The 19,902-nt window shown below is 40.3% G+C and overlaps 1 protein-coding gene across 1 annotated transcript; it reads left to right on the forward strand.

Annotated features, from left to right (window-relative positions):
• Nucleotides 1-324: 324 nt before the first annotated feature.
• Nucleotides 325-15,706, forward strand: ccdc178 (coiled-coil domain containing 178). Its single transcript, XM_028427459.1, has 19 exons — nucleotides 325-334; nucleotides 2,452-2,588; nucleotides 2,669-2,727; nucleotides 2,810-2,889; nucleotides 2,996-3,199; nucleotides 3,281-3,501; nucleotides 4,062-4,204; nucleotides 4,610-4,763; nucleotides 4,844-4,939; nucleotides 5,046-5,182; nucleotides 5,298-5,481; nucleotides 5,589-5,651; nucleotides 6,027-6,155; nucleotides 6,264-6,377; nucleotides 7,570-7,715; nucleotides 7,885-8,044; nucleotides 10,088-10,237; nucleotides 13,362-13,496; nucleotides 15,578-15,706. The coding sequence occupies exons 1-19, from the start codon at nucleotides 325-327 to the stop codon at nucleotides 15,704-15,706; spliced, it is 2,451 nt and encodes an 816-aa protein (XP_028283260.1).
• Nucleotides 15,707-19,902: the final 4,196 nt, after the last annotated feature.

A 19,902-nucleotide genomic window follows, 5' to 3' on the forward strand; every position in this document is an offset into this window, starting at 1 on the left:
AGCTCAGACCCCTTGTTGCTAGGCAACCTCCACAGAAGATTGACAGCAACTTCAGCTGATTCATTCGGAGAGAAAACTTAAATAAAACAAGTTTTAACGGGTCGGAGGCAGCTTTGAAGCACAAGGAGACAACAGCAAACTTCAGGAAATGTAACAGATAGTGACAGAGAAAGGTTTATTTACAACAGTAAGTCGATAGCCAGCCCTCTTTTTTTTCGCTTTCACTTTCCACCATGACAACGACCCCCTCAGCTCATTAATTTCTCATTAGCCAAGTTAATTAAACGTTAACTTAACGTTAGCTAAGAGGGCGACATCCGGAGGATGAGTGAAGGTATCAGCTGCAACTTGTAGCTAACGTTTGCTAACTTTTTGTCTCAAACTTTTAACGACAGGTGTTAAATCTATATCATCCAGTGTTAAAGAAGTCATTAGCGCACTGCTCGTTTAGCTAGTGTGATGTAGGTGAACTCATGGTGAATGTTCGTTTTCACACAGGCAGGTGGAGAAAAAAAAACGACGTTAACAATAATTTGGAGGAGACAGAAATGCCAGACGTGGAACCCCTCAGATTCTCTTCAACGGAAGGACGACCTGTCCAACCAGGTAGGAGAATTTACTGTTATCATGTAGCTGCAACTGTAGTTAGATATAGATTACTTGGATCAACAAATAGAAAATATGAGGATAAAAAGCATCAGAAACTGTATGTATTATTATATTATACCTGGAGGCATGTGGAGTGTAATATAGTTTTGCTTACTCACAGAACTGTTAACCAGTTGAGTAAATTCAATGGTAGTTAATGAGGTTGTCACTATCTAATATCACTGGGCAGATGACAGTGCAGCTGATTGGCCCTCAGACTCACATGGCTCTGCTCTGTGGCTATAATACACCCTGCCAGTATGTAGAGCTAATTCAGCCCGCCATCGCTGACATATTACCTTAGCACCTTCCTCCTCCACTTTTCAGAGTGTATTATTCATTTAAGCTGGTCGACAGCAGATGGTCCTCATTTTAGTTTTCCCTTCAGTTCCTCTGACTCTGGGCTCGGTCTGAGTCAGCTCACTCACTGGCCTTTTCCAACAGTTGTGAGAAAGTTGTGTCATGGCAACATGTCAGTGTGTTTCAGACAGGAACAGAAAGGCCACACACACCTCTTGGTGCCCTGTTATTCAGGGCACCTCTCATTGCAGTGATGACTGTGCATCAGCTGCAGGATTTGAAACATTACACAGCCATTGAGGACAAACACATTGCAGCTCAGACTTGACCTCAGTAATGTGAGTTAGTGGAGCCGATAAGCACATATTTACAATCGCAGTCCATGCCTCATTGTTATAAACAAATCACAGCTTCTGGTTTTTAGTGTTGCCAGATGTTTTGTCTGTTGTCACAGTGATGGCTGCAATGGTTAAAACTTACTAACATGCCGATTTTAGTTCAGCCATTACAACATATTGTTAATATGGTAGATAACTAATCAGCATTCCCATTAACTTAAGATACATTGAGTTTCTGGGATAGGTTCTCCTAAGGTGCACTTGTACACAGTTTTTTAGTAAACTGCTGTCAAATTATTATGTCTTTTTCTCGTCATATTACCCTATATTGCGTCAATAATGGTGATGCCCTGTTAAACCTATGTATGGTTCTGAATCTTATTCCATTATACCAACCAATCAATAGTACAGTTCTCAAATACATCATCATTGTAACCAACAGATTTTTTAGTGAAGCATATCTGAAGTAATAAAGACTGAAAGTAGCAACATTCTTAGGACAGATGAGTGAGAGTTTTTTTGCAATATGTCTGTAGACAACACCTGGAAATATGTCATATTGCCAGGAATGGAGGAATTTACTACAGTGGAGAGACAGAAAGTGGACTGAGAGCCATGATGATATTTTTTCTTTTGTTGTTTTAAGTGTATTTATATACATCAACCCTTTTTCCATAGATTTCTCAAAACAAAGCCATCCGTTTATGGGCTTTCTGCACCATTTTGTGTCAGGTACCTCTTCTCTCAGCCAGATGGCGCCCTTTCGCCACTAAGAATTGTGCCCTTGGGTTTGTGTTGAGACACTCCAATTAGTTCTTAGTCTCTGTTCTCTCACTGATGCTTCCAGTATTTTGTAGTCTGTGCAACTAGGATCAAAGTGAAGAACACACACAGAACATCTTTCACAGCCAAATAAATTTTAGTAATTGCTTTTCAAAATACAATTAATGAAGTTGAGCAACTGTTTGCTCTAACTACTACGTTATAATGTTCCTCTCTGATTTCTTTCCATTATGAGATTGTTCATGTTTATGTTGCTTATAAATACTGAGGGTTTTGCTCTGATTGATTGTAGGCACGATTATCTTTTTGTTGACTAGACAACATGTGTTTAAGCAAAATTGGAATTAGTTGTCTTGATATTTTTTTTTTTTTCCATCTCAAGATTCAGCAGATCTTCAGCCTGTCTGCACGGGTAGACGTCGCACTTGCGCTCTGCTCAACAGTCCCTCACCATGTGTCAACAGTGCTATTTACCATATCCAGGAGATGAAGATGACAGTGGAAAATTGGTGTCAACAGGTAAAGTAATGTCATGTATGACCAGATATGTGAACGATTGTTACACAAATGTCCTGATACTGAACTTGTTTTCACGCCAGTCTGGAAAACACCAGCCACACTTTTATCAGGATAAGCATCAATACAGCAAAGGTTTAAGGTGAGGTTTTTATTATCAATTCCTGCTTGTTATGGTTATGCTGAGTATGAACTATGACACCACTTCCACTTGTTTGTAACAGAGTTCAGTCCAGAGACTCTGACGGTGACTCTGTGATGTCTGCAGAGCTGTATGTTGAAGGCATTGCAATCAGTGCAAGAGGTAATATATTAATAATATATAATATACATAGTTCAACCAATCATAAATGAAAAGAATTGTCTTTTGTGCACTTGCAGAAATGTTTTGTTTATTGTGTTGTTTACAGAAAGTTGTCTCTTTTCACCGCTGATGAGGAAAATAAATGAAGTCCTCTCAGAGGTTATGTGTCTGATCGAGCGGCTGGAGGCTGATCGGCAGTATGCAGAGGAGGCGCTCCACAAAGAGAAGATCAGAAAGATATTCCTGGAGAGCAAAGTTGACAATATTATACTCTGGAAGCAAAAAGAACACTCATTTGCTGTCCAGAAAGGTTGGTGGCCGTGAGGCGTACTCATCCCTTCACACATCTGTTGGTCTGATTCTAAACTGAATTCTTTTTGGTCTTCTCCAGAGCACGAGGCGTGCATCAGGGACATCACTGAACTGAAGGGACAACTAAAGCTGGAAAGAGAGAAGCTTGACCAGGTCCAGGAGAAGCTGTCACACACTGAAGTGTTGAGCCAGCGCTTACATGAGGACATCAACTTTGCCACAAAACAACTTCCCATTGTTAAAGAAAAGATTGAGCTCCAGGAAAGCATCATAAATCAGATCAACAGTTCAAAGGCTGAGGTAGACCTTAATTTGATTTATTGTATTTCCACCATGATTACATTCACAAAACCACAAACTCTGTAAATGTTAAAGCTGAATTAGAGGAGATTAATCTTCTGAAGAATTATACAGCTAAGTTTGTTCCATTTTACACTCAAACTGTTTTTTAAGAACTGATATTTACTCCAGCAATTTAGATTCATATTTTTTGGAACAACACTGAAACTAGACATATTTCTTGTAATCTTGTAATTTCTTGTAATCCACAAGTGGCCTGACACACAGGATTGCAGTGTTTGTTGGTGTATTAGTCCTCTGTCCCTTCAACACTTCCCTTTTTTTTCCAACTGACTGGACTTCCATTACATTTCTGAAACACGCTCACAGTCTCCAGACGATGAACTAAATAGCTTTTCCATTTGTTAATTGTTTAGTTTTATAACAGGATGCATCAAAATGACAAATTCAGTCCTAGATGCATTTGATGCAAACATGCTATGAAAGTGTTTGGGGAGACTTTTCTTCATTAATAATACCTGAGAAAAACAGCAAGTTTCTGACTTCCCTTATTTTTTCAGTCTGAGGAAGTTTGCTTGAAAACACAAAATGAACTCACGCTGGCCCAGGAGGAGTTAAAAAAGATGGAGCTAGATGCCAAGACTGAAAAGACGTCCATGGAGCATGCACTGACTGCGATGAAGAGTCACCTGGCAGAGAGACTGTGAGTATCTGTCTGACTAATGTGAAAACGAATGGATTTTTAAATTCTGAGATGTTAGAAGACATCTTTCATTTTCAAGTTTGAATTGATCAGTTGAACTAGTAGTTAATCATTAGTATTGTGTGTAAATTTGGTTTAAATGTGTTTAAATTTCATGTAAAACACTTTAAACGAGCAGGACAGATGTTCTATATCAGTGTGCATGCCAAGGTGTATTCAGGGATGTAACCATGGCAACAATACTTCTGATTGATGCTGCATAATATCTCACACTGTGACAGGCCAAACCGTTTCTTGAATTGGCTGCAGATGAACTTTGAATGTAATGTGAATGCAGGTGTTCTGAAACATGATTTTAATTTGTATTAAATACTCCTGATGTTTTTGTGTTTGTTTGTTTTACAGAGAAGATTTAAACCAGCTGAGGATGTTTCGGGACACTCTGTGTGCTGAAATAAAGGATGATGAGAAGACCATTGCTCTCACAGAAAAGAAGTGCACACTCATAAATCAGAGCATCCCTGAAATGATGGAGCTTGAGAAAACAGAAAAAGACAGGGTAACACACACTGTATATATTTACTGCAATTAAAAAAAAGGTTTCATCAAATGCATAATCATTTTTTTCTTGTCCTATAGATTTCACTATTATATAGTCAAATTGAAGATGAAACGCAAAAGAATAGGAAATTAAAAGACAAAGTAATTATACTGCAGGAAGACATTGAGAAAACTGTAAGTAACATCACATGCATGCTAATAATGTCTGTATCACAACACTGTAACGTGTTCTGGATAGGTGACACCTTGTTTATCATTTTGTATGTAATGTTATTCACAGAAACTGAACGGGGAAGCTGAAGTTTCCTGCACAGAAGAGCAGCTTGAATTAAAACGTAAAACCTTCGCAGCTCTCCGTAAAGAAATCAATGAGTACCAACAGAATGTGGAGGACTACAGGAGAGAGATTAGCAAGAGGTACAGGTTCAGAGCCAACACAAGCAGAGGAACATGTATCATTCCTTATTAAAGAACTCTGTTGATTTCAATGAGCTTTCGTGTCATGTTGTTTGCGGTGACTTTACTGTGCTAGCGAGAAAGCAGTGAAGCAGATGCGCGAGGAAAGGAAGCAGATGCTCCGGGAAATCACTGACAATGACGAGCAGTGGGAAAAGGCCGAGGAAGAGGTGACCCAAGTTGTCGCCCAGCACAGTGTCACCCAGACTAAGCTGGAAGAACAGGAGCAGCTCACCTTCATGGAGGAACAACAGGCCAGGGTCAGTGGTGACATACGAACAACTTCTGTGTGTATTTCATGGGTTGCAGTCAGAGGTGTAGGATGCTTCCTCCTGTGTTATCCAGTGTTTTTTTCTGTGCTTTGCAGAAAGACATTGAAAACCTGAAGAAGACTCTGATAGGTCAGACGACTGCCCAGGAACTACTGAGGGTAAGCCCTCGAGGTGGTTTAATCTTTGGAGTTTATCATTTATAGTAGAACACAGAAGTGGAATTAAATGCTGTGTATATTCTAAAATATGTATTTGTATTGTTTTTTCCTCCTATGTTTCATATTCACTCACTGAGCGGAATCATTAATCAATTATTAAAGAGCAACATATCTTCCTTATTCTGAAATCATTGACATGTGTCTATGTAAACATACTTGTTTCAATGTTGTTTTGAGATTAGAGCAAGACAAAAAAAAGCAGAGTGCTAATGGTTTCCATGCATCTTAGCAGAGGTAGCCTGTAGTCACTTACCTGTGCTCGTTTTAAGAGTTCAGGATTATGGCATTCTGTCCTGTACTTATCCTTTCTATCAGACTCAGTGTGCAAATTTGAAGGAAGAATTGAAACAGCAGCAAAGGCGCTCAGAGCTAACTAACCAACAACTTAAAAAAGAATTTGACGAATTATCCGCAGCAACAAAAGCTCTGGAGACACGATACGAGGTACAGAGATATACTCCGAGTCTAAAGATAAATCTTATTTTCTAAGCATCAGCAACACATAAGAATTCATCTTCATCTTCAATTCTGATGTCTGTTTGGTTCTAATAGAAGGTCAAGAAAGTAATAGAAAACTTGGAAACAATACAACGTGAACATAAGAAGACATTAGCCGACCTCGAGGAGGTGAAAAAACTGAAAAGTGACCAACTGAAGGCAGCTCAGGTGAGAAAGAAGGCCCTACGGGCACATGATGGTTCTTGATGTATTTCTTTTATGCGCACCTATATATCCACAATAGAACAAAACATTTCAAAACACATTTTCTTTAAATGACAAATTCCACATACACTGGATCCTTACCACACAAATCCGTCTCGCAAAGCTTTATGCTGGTTGAGATAGGAACTACTGGCTGTGTAATGTAGGGCCTCTTCATTACTGCTAGCAGTGTCTGCTAGCATATTTAGCTTGGTTTGGTTCACCGTAATCCATGTAGGGAGCATGATTTTGTTTGTGTGGTTGCGGTATGATGGGTGATAAAATAAAATCACTGCATACAGTAATATAGAGCAACTGTTATATAATTATTATTAATTGATTGGGCTTGATGTAGGCATTACCTGTAAGACACACAAAACAACAGATTGCTAAATTAACTTTTGCACTATATAATGATTGGACTGTCTGTTGGTTGGTGTGATACATGAATTGAATGTTCTAAGTGATAATGTGTGATGGTGCGTGAGCACTTACTTTTTGTTGTGGCCAGGGGTGACAGTCAAAAGCGTCCCTCTTGAAACAAGCAGGTATTTATAGTTCCGGGCCAGTCCATTCAGGAAATAGGAGTAGGGGGGGGGTGTATTTTTTGATGAGGGAAAAGGATAGTTATGAGTTTTAAACTACTTTTTAAACTAATGAAGAGTATTCCAGTTATTTATTGTACATATGTATTACATTGTATTTGGTGTAAAGTGTATGGTGGGGTAATTGTAAAATGGAGGGAGAAGGAGATCGCCTAGGTGTGGCAGCAGCTATTTAAGGCGGCCATTTTATAATCATAGGGGTTCTTTTTGTTGTGCTGTCAGGACCACATGCTGCCTGTGGTTCCCAGCATGTGGGTAAATTTATTAATGTTTGTGCTGTGTGTGCTACAGTAAATATCAATATGGACTGCTCTTCCACCTCTGTCTCAAGCCTCCTACTTTTAAAGTTGAGCCCCTATATGGCCATTCTAACAGGCTGATATGTGCATCCGTATTCTTAATTATACTGTTAATACCTTGTCAATATTAGTAATGATGGTTTTCTTGCCAAACAGTTGTCTTCTGTCCTGTTGGACTCACTGTGCCCAAAGCCAGTCATGGCAATTGTATGATGACAAAATGTTAACATGTATGTGGCTCTTTGTTTACAGGATTTACATCATGCAACTGTAAAACACTATGACAACACTCTGCAGAGGATCAGTGACTTCAAGCATCAAAGTACAGAATACCAGGATGCTTCAGAGAAAATGGAACAAATGGTCGAAAGCATGTCTGAAGACATCGCCGAACTTCAGTAAGATACACGCTCAGTGTCACAACTCGCAGCAGAGTTTTTATTATAAAAGGATTACATGCAAAAGCCTCTTTTGTTTTAGTTTGACTTACCCGCCCCACCCATACAACAATAATTACAATAATTGAGTGCTATAATATTATTTCCTGAGTTTGCTTTCTCCCTACAGAAGTGTCTTTGATGTGCTGGCGTTCAAAAACAAATCAGCTGCACTCATAATGAGCACCTTGCAGTCTGATATTAATAACTGCCAACAACGAACACAGCGATCCATGCAGACACATGCTGCACACGTTACAGGCAGAAAAAAGCAAATGGAAGACACCAAGGTAAGAAGTAACTCCCTGTAAACGTATGACTTTTTCGTGTCAAACGCTGTGAAACCAGAGACAGGCTGCAAAAAAAACAAAAAAAAAACCCATCTCATTGTTTATTTGTTTGTGGATTAGTGTCAGCACATTGCCTGTCACAAATACTTCCCTTAAGATACAGAGAAAAGAGGCTGTGTGCAATTAAAATTACAAGCCACGGTCAATCTCGTTTAAGTGCTTTTCTCACAAATGACAACTCACTGTTGTTATAGTCTTTGTCTGGACGAATTTGATGATGCATGTCATGGTGAGACGCCGTGCTTGTTTTGTTACCTGTGGGCCGGCAGCAATTTCAATATAAGCATACATTGTATTGATTGCATCAAATGAGCATATGATCTGGCCTGTTTTTTTTATATTAATGTCATAAAATACAATATTGTAAAAACATGAATATGCTGTGCACAAAATGGCATGAATGTGAACACTCCTTTGTAAGAGAAACCCCTATTTATTGTAAGGTTTTCATCTGCAGGATTATCAGCCCCAGCCAGAGCCTCCTTGCTGATGGGGGTTTCACATGGCTTATCTAATGTGAAATCGCCATGTGGTATATAGTTTCATTAAACGGTGATCAAGAATGCATTAGTTCAAAACAAGAAAAGGCAATGGAGCTTAAGCTGCCATGCATCCAAGTGCAGCAACTTTAAAGAAGTTGTTGGCATGAGACAATTTGAGAATTAGAAGTCTTCCTCATAGACACAACTCCCATTAGCCAGATAAAAGTTAGCCATGCAAAAAAAGGCTTTAGTCTTTTTCACTTGACGAAATAAGATGATATAACAACAACACTCCTCACCAAATAAAAAGATCAGAGAGAGGCTGAAGTTCTAAGGAAATTGGTGGCTTTAATCATCTGGACCGATATAAAGCGCACATAATGTCTGCATTAGCATAACATAATAAGCAGCAGTGTGCATTCAGGGATCACGGTGCATGAAGCAGAATGGTTAGACACTTTCAAATATGGGATTTCTTATAAATTTGCTGACCCCAGCTCTTCTTTTTTTCAACCCGTTACAGGTCGGTGTTGTTATTAAAGAGACTAACCCGGGCCAAATCAGTGGATTTTTTTCGTCATCTCTATCCAGCCTCCAAACGCCGCACCTATGTTTTTGATTTGATCAGGGCTTGTCGTTTGGGCGAGGACAAAGTAAACAATGCAAACTGCCGACGCTATCAGTTTCTTATGGGCAATGAAGTGTAATTTGTTCCATTTACACTTCACAACAGCATCAGATGGGCTTTGTCAGTGCTGCATGGAGTAATTAAACCTGAAATCAATAGCAGGCATTTGTCATGTTTACAGCCCCTCTTTCTGCTGGGTTAAACTCATCACTTTAGTGCTGTTCTGTTTTTACTGCAGAGACACACTTCATTATGTCTGCAGGTAGAGTTGAGATATTCACACTTGCCCTTAACCAGCAGCACTCGGGAAGCATTGTTCAAATGTGAATGGGGGACATGCACTGAGACACATGCTGAAACAGATTTGCTTGATTTCCCAGAAACATGTCCGTTATTTACTCGACACATTTAGAATACATGTATTTTTTGCACACATAGGCAGTGGTATTACTATACCATATGTTTGGTCAAGTATAGCGAATCTCTAGATTTATTCACTCTCAGACTTAGATTATGAGTCCCTAAATATTGTTATTGTTAAGATTTCACTATATTATTATAAGATCAATATTTTTACAAAATCTAAACAATGAAATGTTGCAAGCTAACCAGCTGTAACATCATTTTGCTTAGCAGCAGTAGACAACTGTTGTGCTAGCTAGCTAGGTACTTCATATTTATCTACGTTCTTCAGTTTTACAAGGGGTAACCATCAACAAGGTGTATTGCTGCCACCTTCCATGAAAAAGAACAGACACAAACTGGATTACTTACACATGAAAATATTAATAATGACACATTGTCACAGCCACTGTTTTAGTCCTGCACTATCTAAGCTTAACATTTTCTTGCTCTTGTTTTGTCTGTGTGCAGGCAGCCCTCGAAACTGCACTAAAGGAGAACAAACAGCTGGCTACGACGTACAAAGATCTCCAGAAGATCCTGCTGAAGGCCAAACAGGAGTCCGTGTGGGCTCTGAGTGAGAAAAACCGAGTGCATGCATCTCTTAGTTATTACACAGAGGTACAGTTTACCCCTTTTCTAATCATGTTCCCTGACACTCTTTGCTCTTGCCTCATGTTCTGTTTTGTGGCCAGTAATGTTAGGGACGGTTTAAGTTTGAGCAACCAATGAGGAGGATACTGCAGCAATCTAATCATGATGAGTGGAGGAGGATGATTGATGTGACATAATCTAATGATAGCTATGTACTCCAAAGGGAGTAAAGCAAGAGGTTGATGTAAATACAATAACTTATACATTTCCCTTGTTATAGCTGTGTGAGGTGGTCAGAGGTGAAATGTTTTTATACAAGATTTGCTCAGGGATCAGCAGCACACACAGGTTAGGATCAGACAACGAATGTGCCTTCAAATAGCAGCAGAGGTCTTGAGTAGTTGAGGGAGACAACTCAGCAGCATTTGGCTGTTTAATCTTTATAGTTTTTGACACTATTTAACTGGAATGGAATTACACACGACAACCATAACACCAAGAAGAAGCCACACGGCTCCTGCAATAAAAAAAATACATATTATTTGTTCCAAAAATGACTAATACCTTTACTTGAGCAATTCCTCATCTAACTGCATGAATGTTATCAAGTGAAAAATGCATGCAAAAATAAAATCCTGTGGACAGGATTTTCCACGCTCATGATCAAAGCCTGATTTTCTTTTACTCCGGATTCAGCCTTCTCCATTTTTGTTTGTTTCAACTCTACACTTGTACAACAGCAGCCTCTCAGCTACTGTTTTATGCCTAAATTTAGTGTTTTATAACGAGCTTATAATCAACAGTGTCACCCAAATGTAAATGTTGGCCTATCACATTTAATCTGATTTACACAGGAACATTCACATACACTTATTTCCTGTTTGAAATTTCCGATTATCCTTTTAACGTTTGCATTTTATGTCCTAGTTAGTACGTATATTACACAATGTGATTGGCCCTAATTGATTTGCTCATAACTGGAGGCAACAAGGTAAAGGCATTTAACATTGCCAGGATCATTTGAGGGATCAGAGCATTAGTGCATGTGTGTCTGTGTGTCTGTGTCTGTGTGTGTGTGTCAGTGTGTGTGCTGACTTACATCAGTCATTTGTGTGTCCAGAAAGCCCATAATCTCTTTTATTATAGTCAACGTAAGGACACAATGAAAGCCACATCTGAGGCATCACTGAAATATAATCTTCAGAGCAGCCACATCTGACATACAGGTCCAGTGACAAGCCCTAAACGAATGACCTACAGTCTATTGAGGTAAAGGTTTATGTTTATTCAGCTGAAAGATGTTTATACCTTTTGTTTTAAATATATTTCCTGTTAAACTTGTTATAAAGTATCAGAACATAAAAAGCTTAAACTCAGACAATGGGATTTTTTTTACAGATTAAGCGTAATTTAAACTCATAAACTGTATTTTAAAATGAAACTATTAATTCTGACATTTAGCTAAATGTATGGTGCATATATCACCACTCTCATTTCTTTATATTGATTGACAGCCTTATCAGCTACATGCCTTAAATGAGATGTAACTTGGAGCATGTACAATGATTATGAAGCATATTTGCTATAACTCTGTAGATTAACAAAAAATTACACTTCTTCCAAGATTTAGTTACTACTGACATTGTAGATTTCTTTTAGAATTTTTGAAATCAGAACATATTATTATATTTATTATAATATTATAACAATGTTTTATATTAGATTAAGTTATCCAGCTTTAATGAAAGGTGTTAAAATCTAAAGTCTGAAAAATGTCTTAATACTCCATGCTACTTTGGAAGACTTTTGCTTGTTATATTATTATATAATTATTAATAATAATATGATAAATTGTTATTTTTTTTTTTTTAAGTTTTAGATATCATGAAACCCCCCAGTTTATTAATCACATTAGGACTGTGTTGATTTTTTTTTATCATGTTGTGCTGAAATCTGTAAATGAGGTCTTTCTCTGAAGGATAATAAATCTGATTTCATTATATTCAAATAGAGGGATCAACTAAACTTGAATCAAGTCACAACACATAACTAAGAAAATACTGTCAACTGCCACAAAAATTGTCATGTATATGGATCAGGCTCTATTTGATACTAAATGAGCAAAGAGTTCTGAAAAGTTACATTTAAGTTATGTAATAATTTGCAAACAAAAAGCCCAGTAGACAGGTTAGGTGAAGAGAGGCTGGGGAGCATCTTTATGTGCATACAGTAACCTAGTTCTGGCCTTTGCTTTATGATAACAGGTGGGATAAAGGAATGAACCACACTCAACAGTACTGCAGACTGCTGCTTTAACATGCACATACAGATAATTAAAAGTATTTTTCAATAATTTGAAATATGTATAATTTGTGTATAATTTAATACATAAAAACATGATTAATTAGTATCTGACATCATTCAACATGTGTGCATCTTCATTAATGTACTGTACATGTGTACATGTACAGTAAGCTTTGCTTTGTTTATGTGGAGGCTTTCAGCTGGTGGGTTTTAACAGGGCACACCATAAAGAGCATTCTTGTTATTGTCTTTCCTTCAGGAGCTGATGACTGAGCTAATTCGCTTTAGTTTTCAATGCACTGGGGAACACATTGCCAAGCAATGATAAGCTTTGTAGGAAGAGTAGAGAGATGGAGGGGAAAGAAAAGCAATGGCATCTATCAGAATTTAAACCTCTTTGCTTGAAACTGTGTTCAAATAATAAAGCAAGCAGCATGTCTTTCCAAGAGACTAGGAATAATTTCTGGTTTCAGTGGGGGGTTCATGACTCTGTGTGTATGTGTAAAATATGTCTTGAGGGGATTGGTATAAAGTTAAACTGGGTGAAGTAGAAATATTTTACTCATCAGCTTTGCAGTCACAGAGTTTGCCTCGGCTAGAACAAAACTGCTGAAGCATTTAGAGAAAATTAACCCCCCATCCTGGCAGCCAGATGTGACTGGATTCTGATGAGTGCACACGAGTGGGCAGAGAAACCAAGAGACTGTGAAATTCCTGTCAGGCCCGTGTACTGCAGAATGGGCTATTGACTGCTTTCTCTATTCCCCTCCATCATTCTTCTTGAACACTGCCATTAATTTCCTCTCCTGCCTTACCAATTCCTTTTCTCTGCCTTCTCTCCCCCTAGCTCTCTTTGTTGCAGAAGAGGATGCACAAAGCTTTGGAGAAATACTTCAAACAACGCAGCCTCTACAGCCAGGCTGAACTGGACCGGTGCCAGGCTCTTTCTCAAGAGACCGACCAGAAAATAAAAACAGCCCAGGTATTTGTACATATACATGTAAAACAGGCTGCACCAACTGTTACCATTCATTTAAATCCCTTTATTCGACTTTCCATCCCAGCGTAGGTGTTCTACCGGATGGCAGCGTATTCTTTTCCATACTACAGTAACTCTGTGTTATGCTTGGCATTGTTTGAGCCTCATCCGGCTAGTCAGTCTCCTTGTGTCTTCTTTGCCAAGCAAGAGCAGCCAGGCAAACATCCCACCAAGGCTTTGTGCCTCACTGCCATGGCGGAGTGAAAGAAGCCGCTCTTACATTACAGTCCATACATTCAGTCATCAGATCACAGACTGATGGGATGGATGACGTGCATGCCGGGGCGCCTGTCGAGTGACCCCCATGTCTGGATGACTCTATACACATACACGTGACGTGTCTGTTTTTAAGTTCATTACACCAAATGGAAGATGTCAATGCGTCTTCTTTTGTGAATAGAATAACCTTCTGCCTGCCTTACAGGCGAGTAGCAGCATATTCTGCAAGGTTGAGAAGTAAGGATCTTCAATTAGAGGATAATCGGTGTCTAATCTGTGCTGTGATGTGAGATGAGGTCAAAGCGGACAGAGCGGACAGTGATGAATCTTTATGAAAAGTCCTGTCCAGCATTACCGCAGAGCCAGGTGGCATGTAACCACACTGCTTCCACAGTAAGACATCTCAGATCACCTGAGTGGCTACATTTGCCAGGTGTTTCTGTTGGTAGGTTTGATCCAAATTCAACTATATCAGAAACGCTGGAGGCTCAAATATGCTCAGATTTGATGAGAGTCTTTCCGGGGGAGTACCTACTGCAAGAACTATTAAGTGGTTTCTTTCTGAGTTCCTCCTCCTTTGACTGCTGACATGTTTTTTTGATGGGTCTGGTCCAGACATTACAGGGAGCAGCCGTGTCTCAGTGGCCCAGCCTCAAAAAAAAGGGCCCCAGATCACAGCTCAAGGCAGGGAGGAGAGGGGCACAGGGGGAGGAGCTATCAGGGAGCTGCAGAGTGTGAAGGACAAAAGAGCTGGTGTATTCAAGCGCACCGCACCGTCACCCGTCACAGCTCAGCACAGGGTCCATCAGAGCAGGCAGCACTCACTTTAAACAGGCTGCTGATGAAGAGTCCAGCTCAGGGTCTATCCTCCAAAAAGGAGGATAAAAAGCCCTTATGAGTAATAAGTAAGTAAATATAAAGGTTTTGATTGTGATGATGCATTTGTGCCATTGTGCTAATGCAGTAGGTATTGTGACAGCTAAAGACTCACATGAGACACACATTTTGAATATCAGTTGTTACTTTATAAGAAAAATATCTATACAACTGATACCGTTTGTAACTGGAGTTGAACCGAGCTGAATCCTGATGAGGCCTATACTAATCCATCATGTCCACTTAACCCCACAAGCACAACATAAGAGAGGTCAGGTTAGCGCTTTCACAGCTAAAGTGCCTGAAACAGAAGCCAAATGGCAGTTTGCTCAAAAAGTAGCTTGAGGAAACCCTAGAGTGGGTGGGGGCTGGGGGCGGGGGGGAGTGTGTGGGAGCGGCGGCGGCGGCAGCGGCGGGCTGTCATCCTGTTACACTCCTGCCAGAACTGGCAGTTCAGCTTTGTGTTCTGCGAGTTTACACTAGGGATGGCATAATTGACAATGGCTAACAGCGGAGAGCAGTGCAGAGCCTTGTTGAATGGCCAGTAATGATTGGAGCAGACGCCCACTACCCCAGTCCCAGGGGACAGTAATCCAAGATCCTGTTTCTGATATAATTGTTAGTCAGAGAATTTCTGCATGGCTAGGCTGGTTCAGATTCCCAAGCTGGTTGACAGTGCCAGGCAGTTTAATAGAAAAACTGGATGCTGAGGTTTTTAAAGCAGAAGAGCACTGAACCTGGACGTGGTTCACCAGGAGCCTCTTGTTCTCCTCTCCCCACAAAAAATAAGTAACTTTACTCGTGCAATTGTAGACTCATCAGCTGTGACACAGAGCGAGGACATGGTATCAGTGCCTTTGTACAACAACAGCATTTTCTTAATTAGCCAGTTTTCATTTATTCTTATTTTACCCCCATTGTTCATACAGGCAGAGTTGTCAGAAGAAATTCAGCTCATCTCAGCCTTCCTGCACTCCTTGACAGATGACTCTACTACCAATGATGATGCCGGGGTGAACAAACAAGCCAGTCCAGATGCTGCTGGATCGAATGAGTAGAAGCCTTCAGTTCAAATAGCAGTGTAATTGGACATTCACCTGTACCAGACAACTTACTTACCCTAGCACGCTTCACTATCCCCCCCCCCTCTTCACTTGCAGCAGATCCATAACAATGAAACAGGTGACTTTCATGCTGCTGTCAGGACTGATCTAATTTTAGCTGGGTGAATGATTGCAATTGGCTTTGCCTCATCAGATAATTAATCTATGTCACCATTAATTGGAAAAGAGAATAATTACAGGCAGTGTTGACAGAAATTCTACGCTTCTCCAGATTCCAAGATCTAATTACAACTAGTGAAACCCCATGACCTTAACTAGCACTTAGTACACCTCGGCCACCTTGACCATGCCCATGTGAAGACCACCGTCTCTGGAAAGACCCTGTGTTTTTTTGTCACGGCAGCCCCGCTCTCTCTCAGCTCACTGAAAGCTGTCTCCCTCAATCACTTTTCAATATTCAATCTTAATTTTGTGGAAGTTTAGCATTTTCAATGAGCTGGAGATGAATGATTAATGAATAAATTTAAATGCTTCATTTTGTCCATGGATCATTAGTTAAGTCCTTTGTGGGAAGGACCTGAGAAAGGAGTGAAAATTATTGAGACATTAGCCTGGAGCAATCCAGGGGTAAATAGTGTGCACGGAAGGATGTTGTGTGCGCACTATCCACTGGCTTTCTAAAGAACCCCGGGGAAACGCTGTTTTCAATTTGGAATCTTAACTGAATCACATTTAGTACTTGTGGAAAATTGATTTTTGTTTTCATCATGCTTAAACAATATCATACTAATGGTACACAACACAATAAGAGCTCCATATAGACTTTAAAAAAAGTTAAGTTTCTAAATAAAAACACTAACTTAGATATCAATTAACATGAATTAAATATAATAATTTATGCAGGAATGTAATTTTTTAATTAAAAATATATTGCAAAATATGATTTCGCAGTTTTAAGTGGGGTCAAGGTCAGTGCTTTCAGACCGCTATATGCTTCCCTCAGTTCTCTGTGAGTGGTGATAGAGATGCTGTTGATTTGTTTATGTGCCAGTTGCCTCTCTTACCAGTGGGGACAGAAGGGGGCAGTATGGACACAATAACCCTGAAAAGACATCTGACTGCAAACATTGACCAGTGCATTTCATATCAAACAAAGCATCAGTTCAAACTTTTACACGTATAAAAGTGATTTTTAGTGGAGTTTTTTTTAGCTTTTTTAACTCCAGTTCACTAATGTGGTCAACCTCTTGCAATAGCCGTGATGCCATGAGTTTCCCAAAAGCACCTTGTAAAGAAAAATGCTCCGTCCACCTCATAGTCTTTACAGGTTATACAGCAGTACCTCAAAGGAAAGTGTCCCCCCAACACATTCATCTACTCTCCTTGCATCTAATCAATCCCCTAAATAAATGAAAGTGAGCCACAACTAGATGTCATCACATTTATCTGCAGCCGTGCCTCACACCTATACTAAACATCGCTGCTACACTCCGAAGAGGTCGAACTCTGGAAACACTAATCCAGCTTTTTGACAGCGAGACATTTTTTTTCCAACGTTTGATGCTCGTTTCAGTATGATGAGAATAAAATATACAGCACAGGCTTCCCTGTGTTGTGATACATCAAGGCTGGTTTAGAAGATTTTTGTGTAGTTTTGTATAAAGGCAGGAGATGTGTTGGTAGAAAATCTGATTTACAGGCAGCATGATTCTCAATTTCAGCCTGGCGCCACCATGCAGACGATGGGTCCGTTTCATTTGGATTCACTTCAGTAATCACTTCTGATCACTGAAGTGAAGCCGGGTGAATCAGAGCAACGTTCACTCTTCTCGAACTAACCCAAAATTGTGCTCTGAGATCTTTTTAAAAGCAGAGGGAAGTGGAGGCGTTGTCCCCTTCGAACCGTCCTGTCTTTGTTCATGAGAAAGTGGAGAGTCGAGCCATGGAGCTGATGGAGTCAAGGAAAGAATGTGAGTCGAGAGAGGTGCTACTGTGTCTAAAATATCAATGAGGGAGATCCTGCCAAGTTGTGGAGCACACAGGAGGAAACAGGTTTTCTGTTAGGGATGACCTCGACAGAAGATAGAGAGAAGATTTGAAGTTAATTTTCTGCTGCTTATTCGATGCAGCATTTGTGAAGTAGAGTCGTGTGCTCCTTTAAAGTTTATAGGCAACTGCAGCATCTGTCATTCAGTCATACTGTACTGCTTAACAATACACTGGAACTGTGTGTGTGTGTGTGTGCCCAGGTGATTCTCTAATGTGGAGCTCAGCAGAAAACATGACAAACAAATTCATCAGTATAACAATACATGTTCTCTGCATCTCCACACTCGTTTGATTTCAAAGATATTTATCTTAAGAGGATAATAATTTGTGAAAGTCTCTGACATTTGTGGCTAGCTAGCATGATAATAAATCCATGGCTTGGAACATTTTTTAGTTAATTAGAGTCAATCAATCCAAACTTTGCTCACTTACCGGTGTGAAACCGGAGTATAATGAGCAGAAATCAGCATGGTGATTGGAAAACACAAATTACAGCTGTTAAAGAGAAACTCATCCACTTTTCTTCTGTTGATGCCAATGCCTGCTGTGAGGATTTAAAATTAGCATGGCATTCCTTTTAATGGATGTTTTGGGGGGGAATGTGCTCCTCTATAATTAAAAAACCTGTTAATATCCTCAAAGGCTAAAATAAGAGGGGTTAGTGTGATTGCTTGACAGCTCTTTAAAAGGACTGATTGGTCTGCAGTAAGTAAAATCATGCCTGCACCAGGAACACACTCACACACACAGTGTTTGTTATTTATATGATATATTAGCAATGTTTTTTTCCCCTGTATTATGAAGTAACGCTACATAATGGTGTGTGACCACAGCAGTGAGGTGGTCAGTAAGATGGTATGGCATGTTAATGAACTTCTCTGATATATGGGGCCAGTCTTTGCTGTTTAAAGGCTGTGTATATCTCCAGGATCAGGGCTACATTCATATATTCTCTGACATATTCCATGCACCTTACATTCATGGTGTAATGGTGTGAATAATGACCCGGCGATGTTAACAGCACGCTGCAAAAAAAGGGGATCTTTATCTGATCCGGGCTCCTCCTCGGACAGCAGCGAGGCTCGACCTGGCTGCGACGCACATGACCTCAGCGTCGGATGTAATTTCCTCTCAAGAGCTCTTGGAAAGGGAGAGCTTATGTTGTTGAGCTCATGTCGTCAAGGCTGGTAACAGCAGCTTGCCATTGTATTAATTATTGTCAGGGAATCCAAGGGGTGTAGATAATACAGAATGCACTGGTTGGTCCCATTTGTTTCACTTGTCAGTGGAGTGAATAATTGGGAGTGCTGACCATATTAAACACAGAGAATTTCTAAAAGATATGACTCAAACAGTTGCAACACAAAAGTATGGCTGGGAAATTAAAAAAGCTTAATGTCTGACAATTTCAAATCAGTGAGGAATAATTTACTGGCTTCTCACTGCCAAAGGAATTTACTGAAGTTTAACTTACAGTTTTGAAATAGAGGTGCGGTGTTTATTGTTATTTTTTTAAGTGTCAGATATTTTGCACCCTGACTTCTTCCTTTAAAGGCTTGAGAACACTGATACAGTTTTAGTAGGAGGGGGTGCTAATACAATGGGGCTCATCTTGCAATTCTCTCAAGGAATAACTATCAGTCCTGCTACAGCAGCTTCAGCGTCCCTAGGTGACCGCGCCACTGAGCCCGTGCTCGCTCCATCGCACCCCACTCCACGCCTGCTGCCACCCTGAAGGTAGATGCATCACGCTGGGGAGACTGCGCAACAGTGCCCCCCCCCCCCCCTCCTCTTCTCCCTTACACACCCCCTAAAACCTCCTCCACGGCACAGTGGCCCTCCTGCAGACCCCTTGTACACAACTTCAGGTCTCCACTAACTGCCCTGGTCCCAGCAGTCCAGAATCTCCCTCAGGTGAGTCTCCATACCACCTCCATGTGTCCTCCCACCTGAACTGCACAACTGGCATCCTTTTGTCATTTGAGAATGCCACACATCCACACACTCTACACACACACACACACACACGCTCCTGTGCTCAACTCTGGAGGGGACACCGCCTGTTCCTTGCTCTGCTCACCTCCCGGCTGCCGGCTGACTCTGTGAGCCGTGTCTGTGGTGGCTACGCCATGTGTGGGGAT

Source organism: Parambassis ranga, chromosome 17 (genome assembly GCF_900634625.1).
Source record: "Parambassis ranga chromosome 17, fParRan2.1, whole genome shotgun sequence".
Classification (NCBI taxonomy): domain Eukaryota; kingdom Metazoa; phylum Chordata; class Actinopteri; family Ambassidae; genus Parambassis; species Parambassis ranga.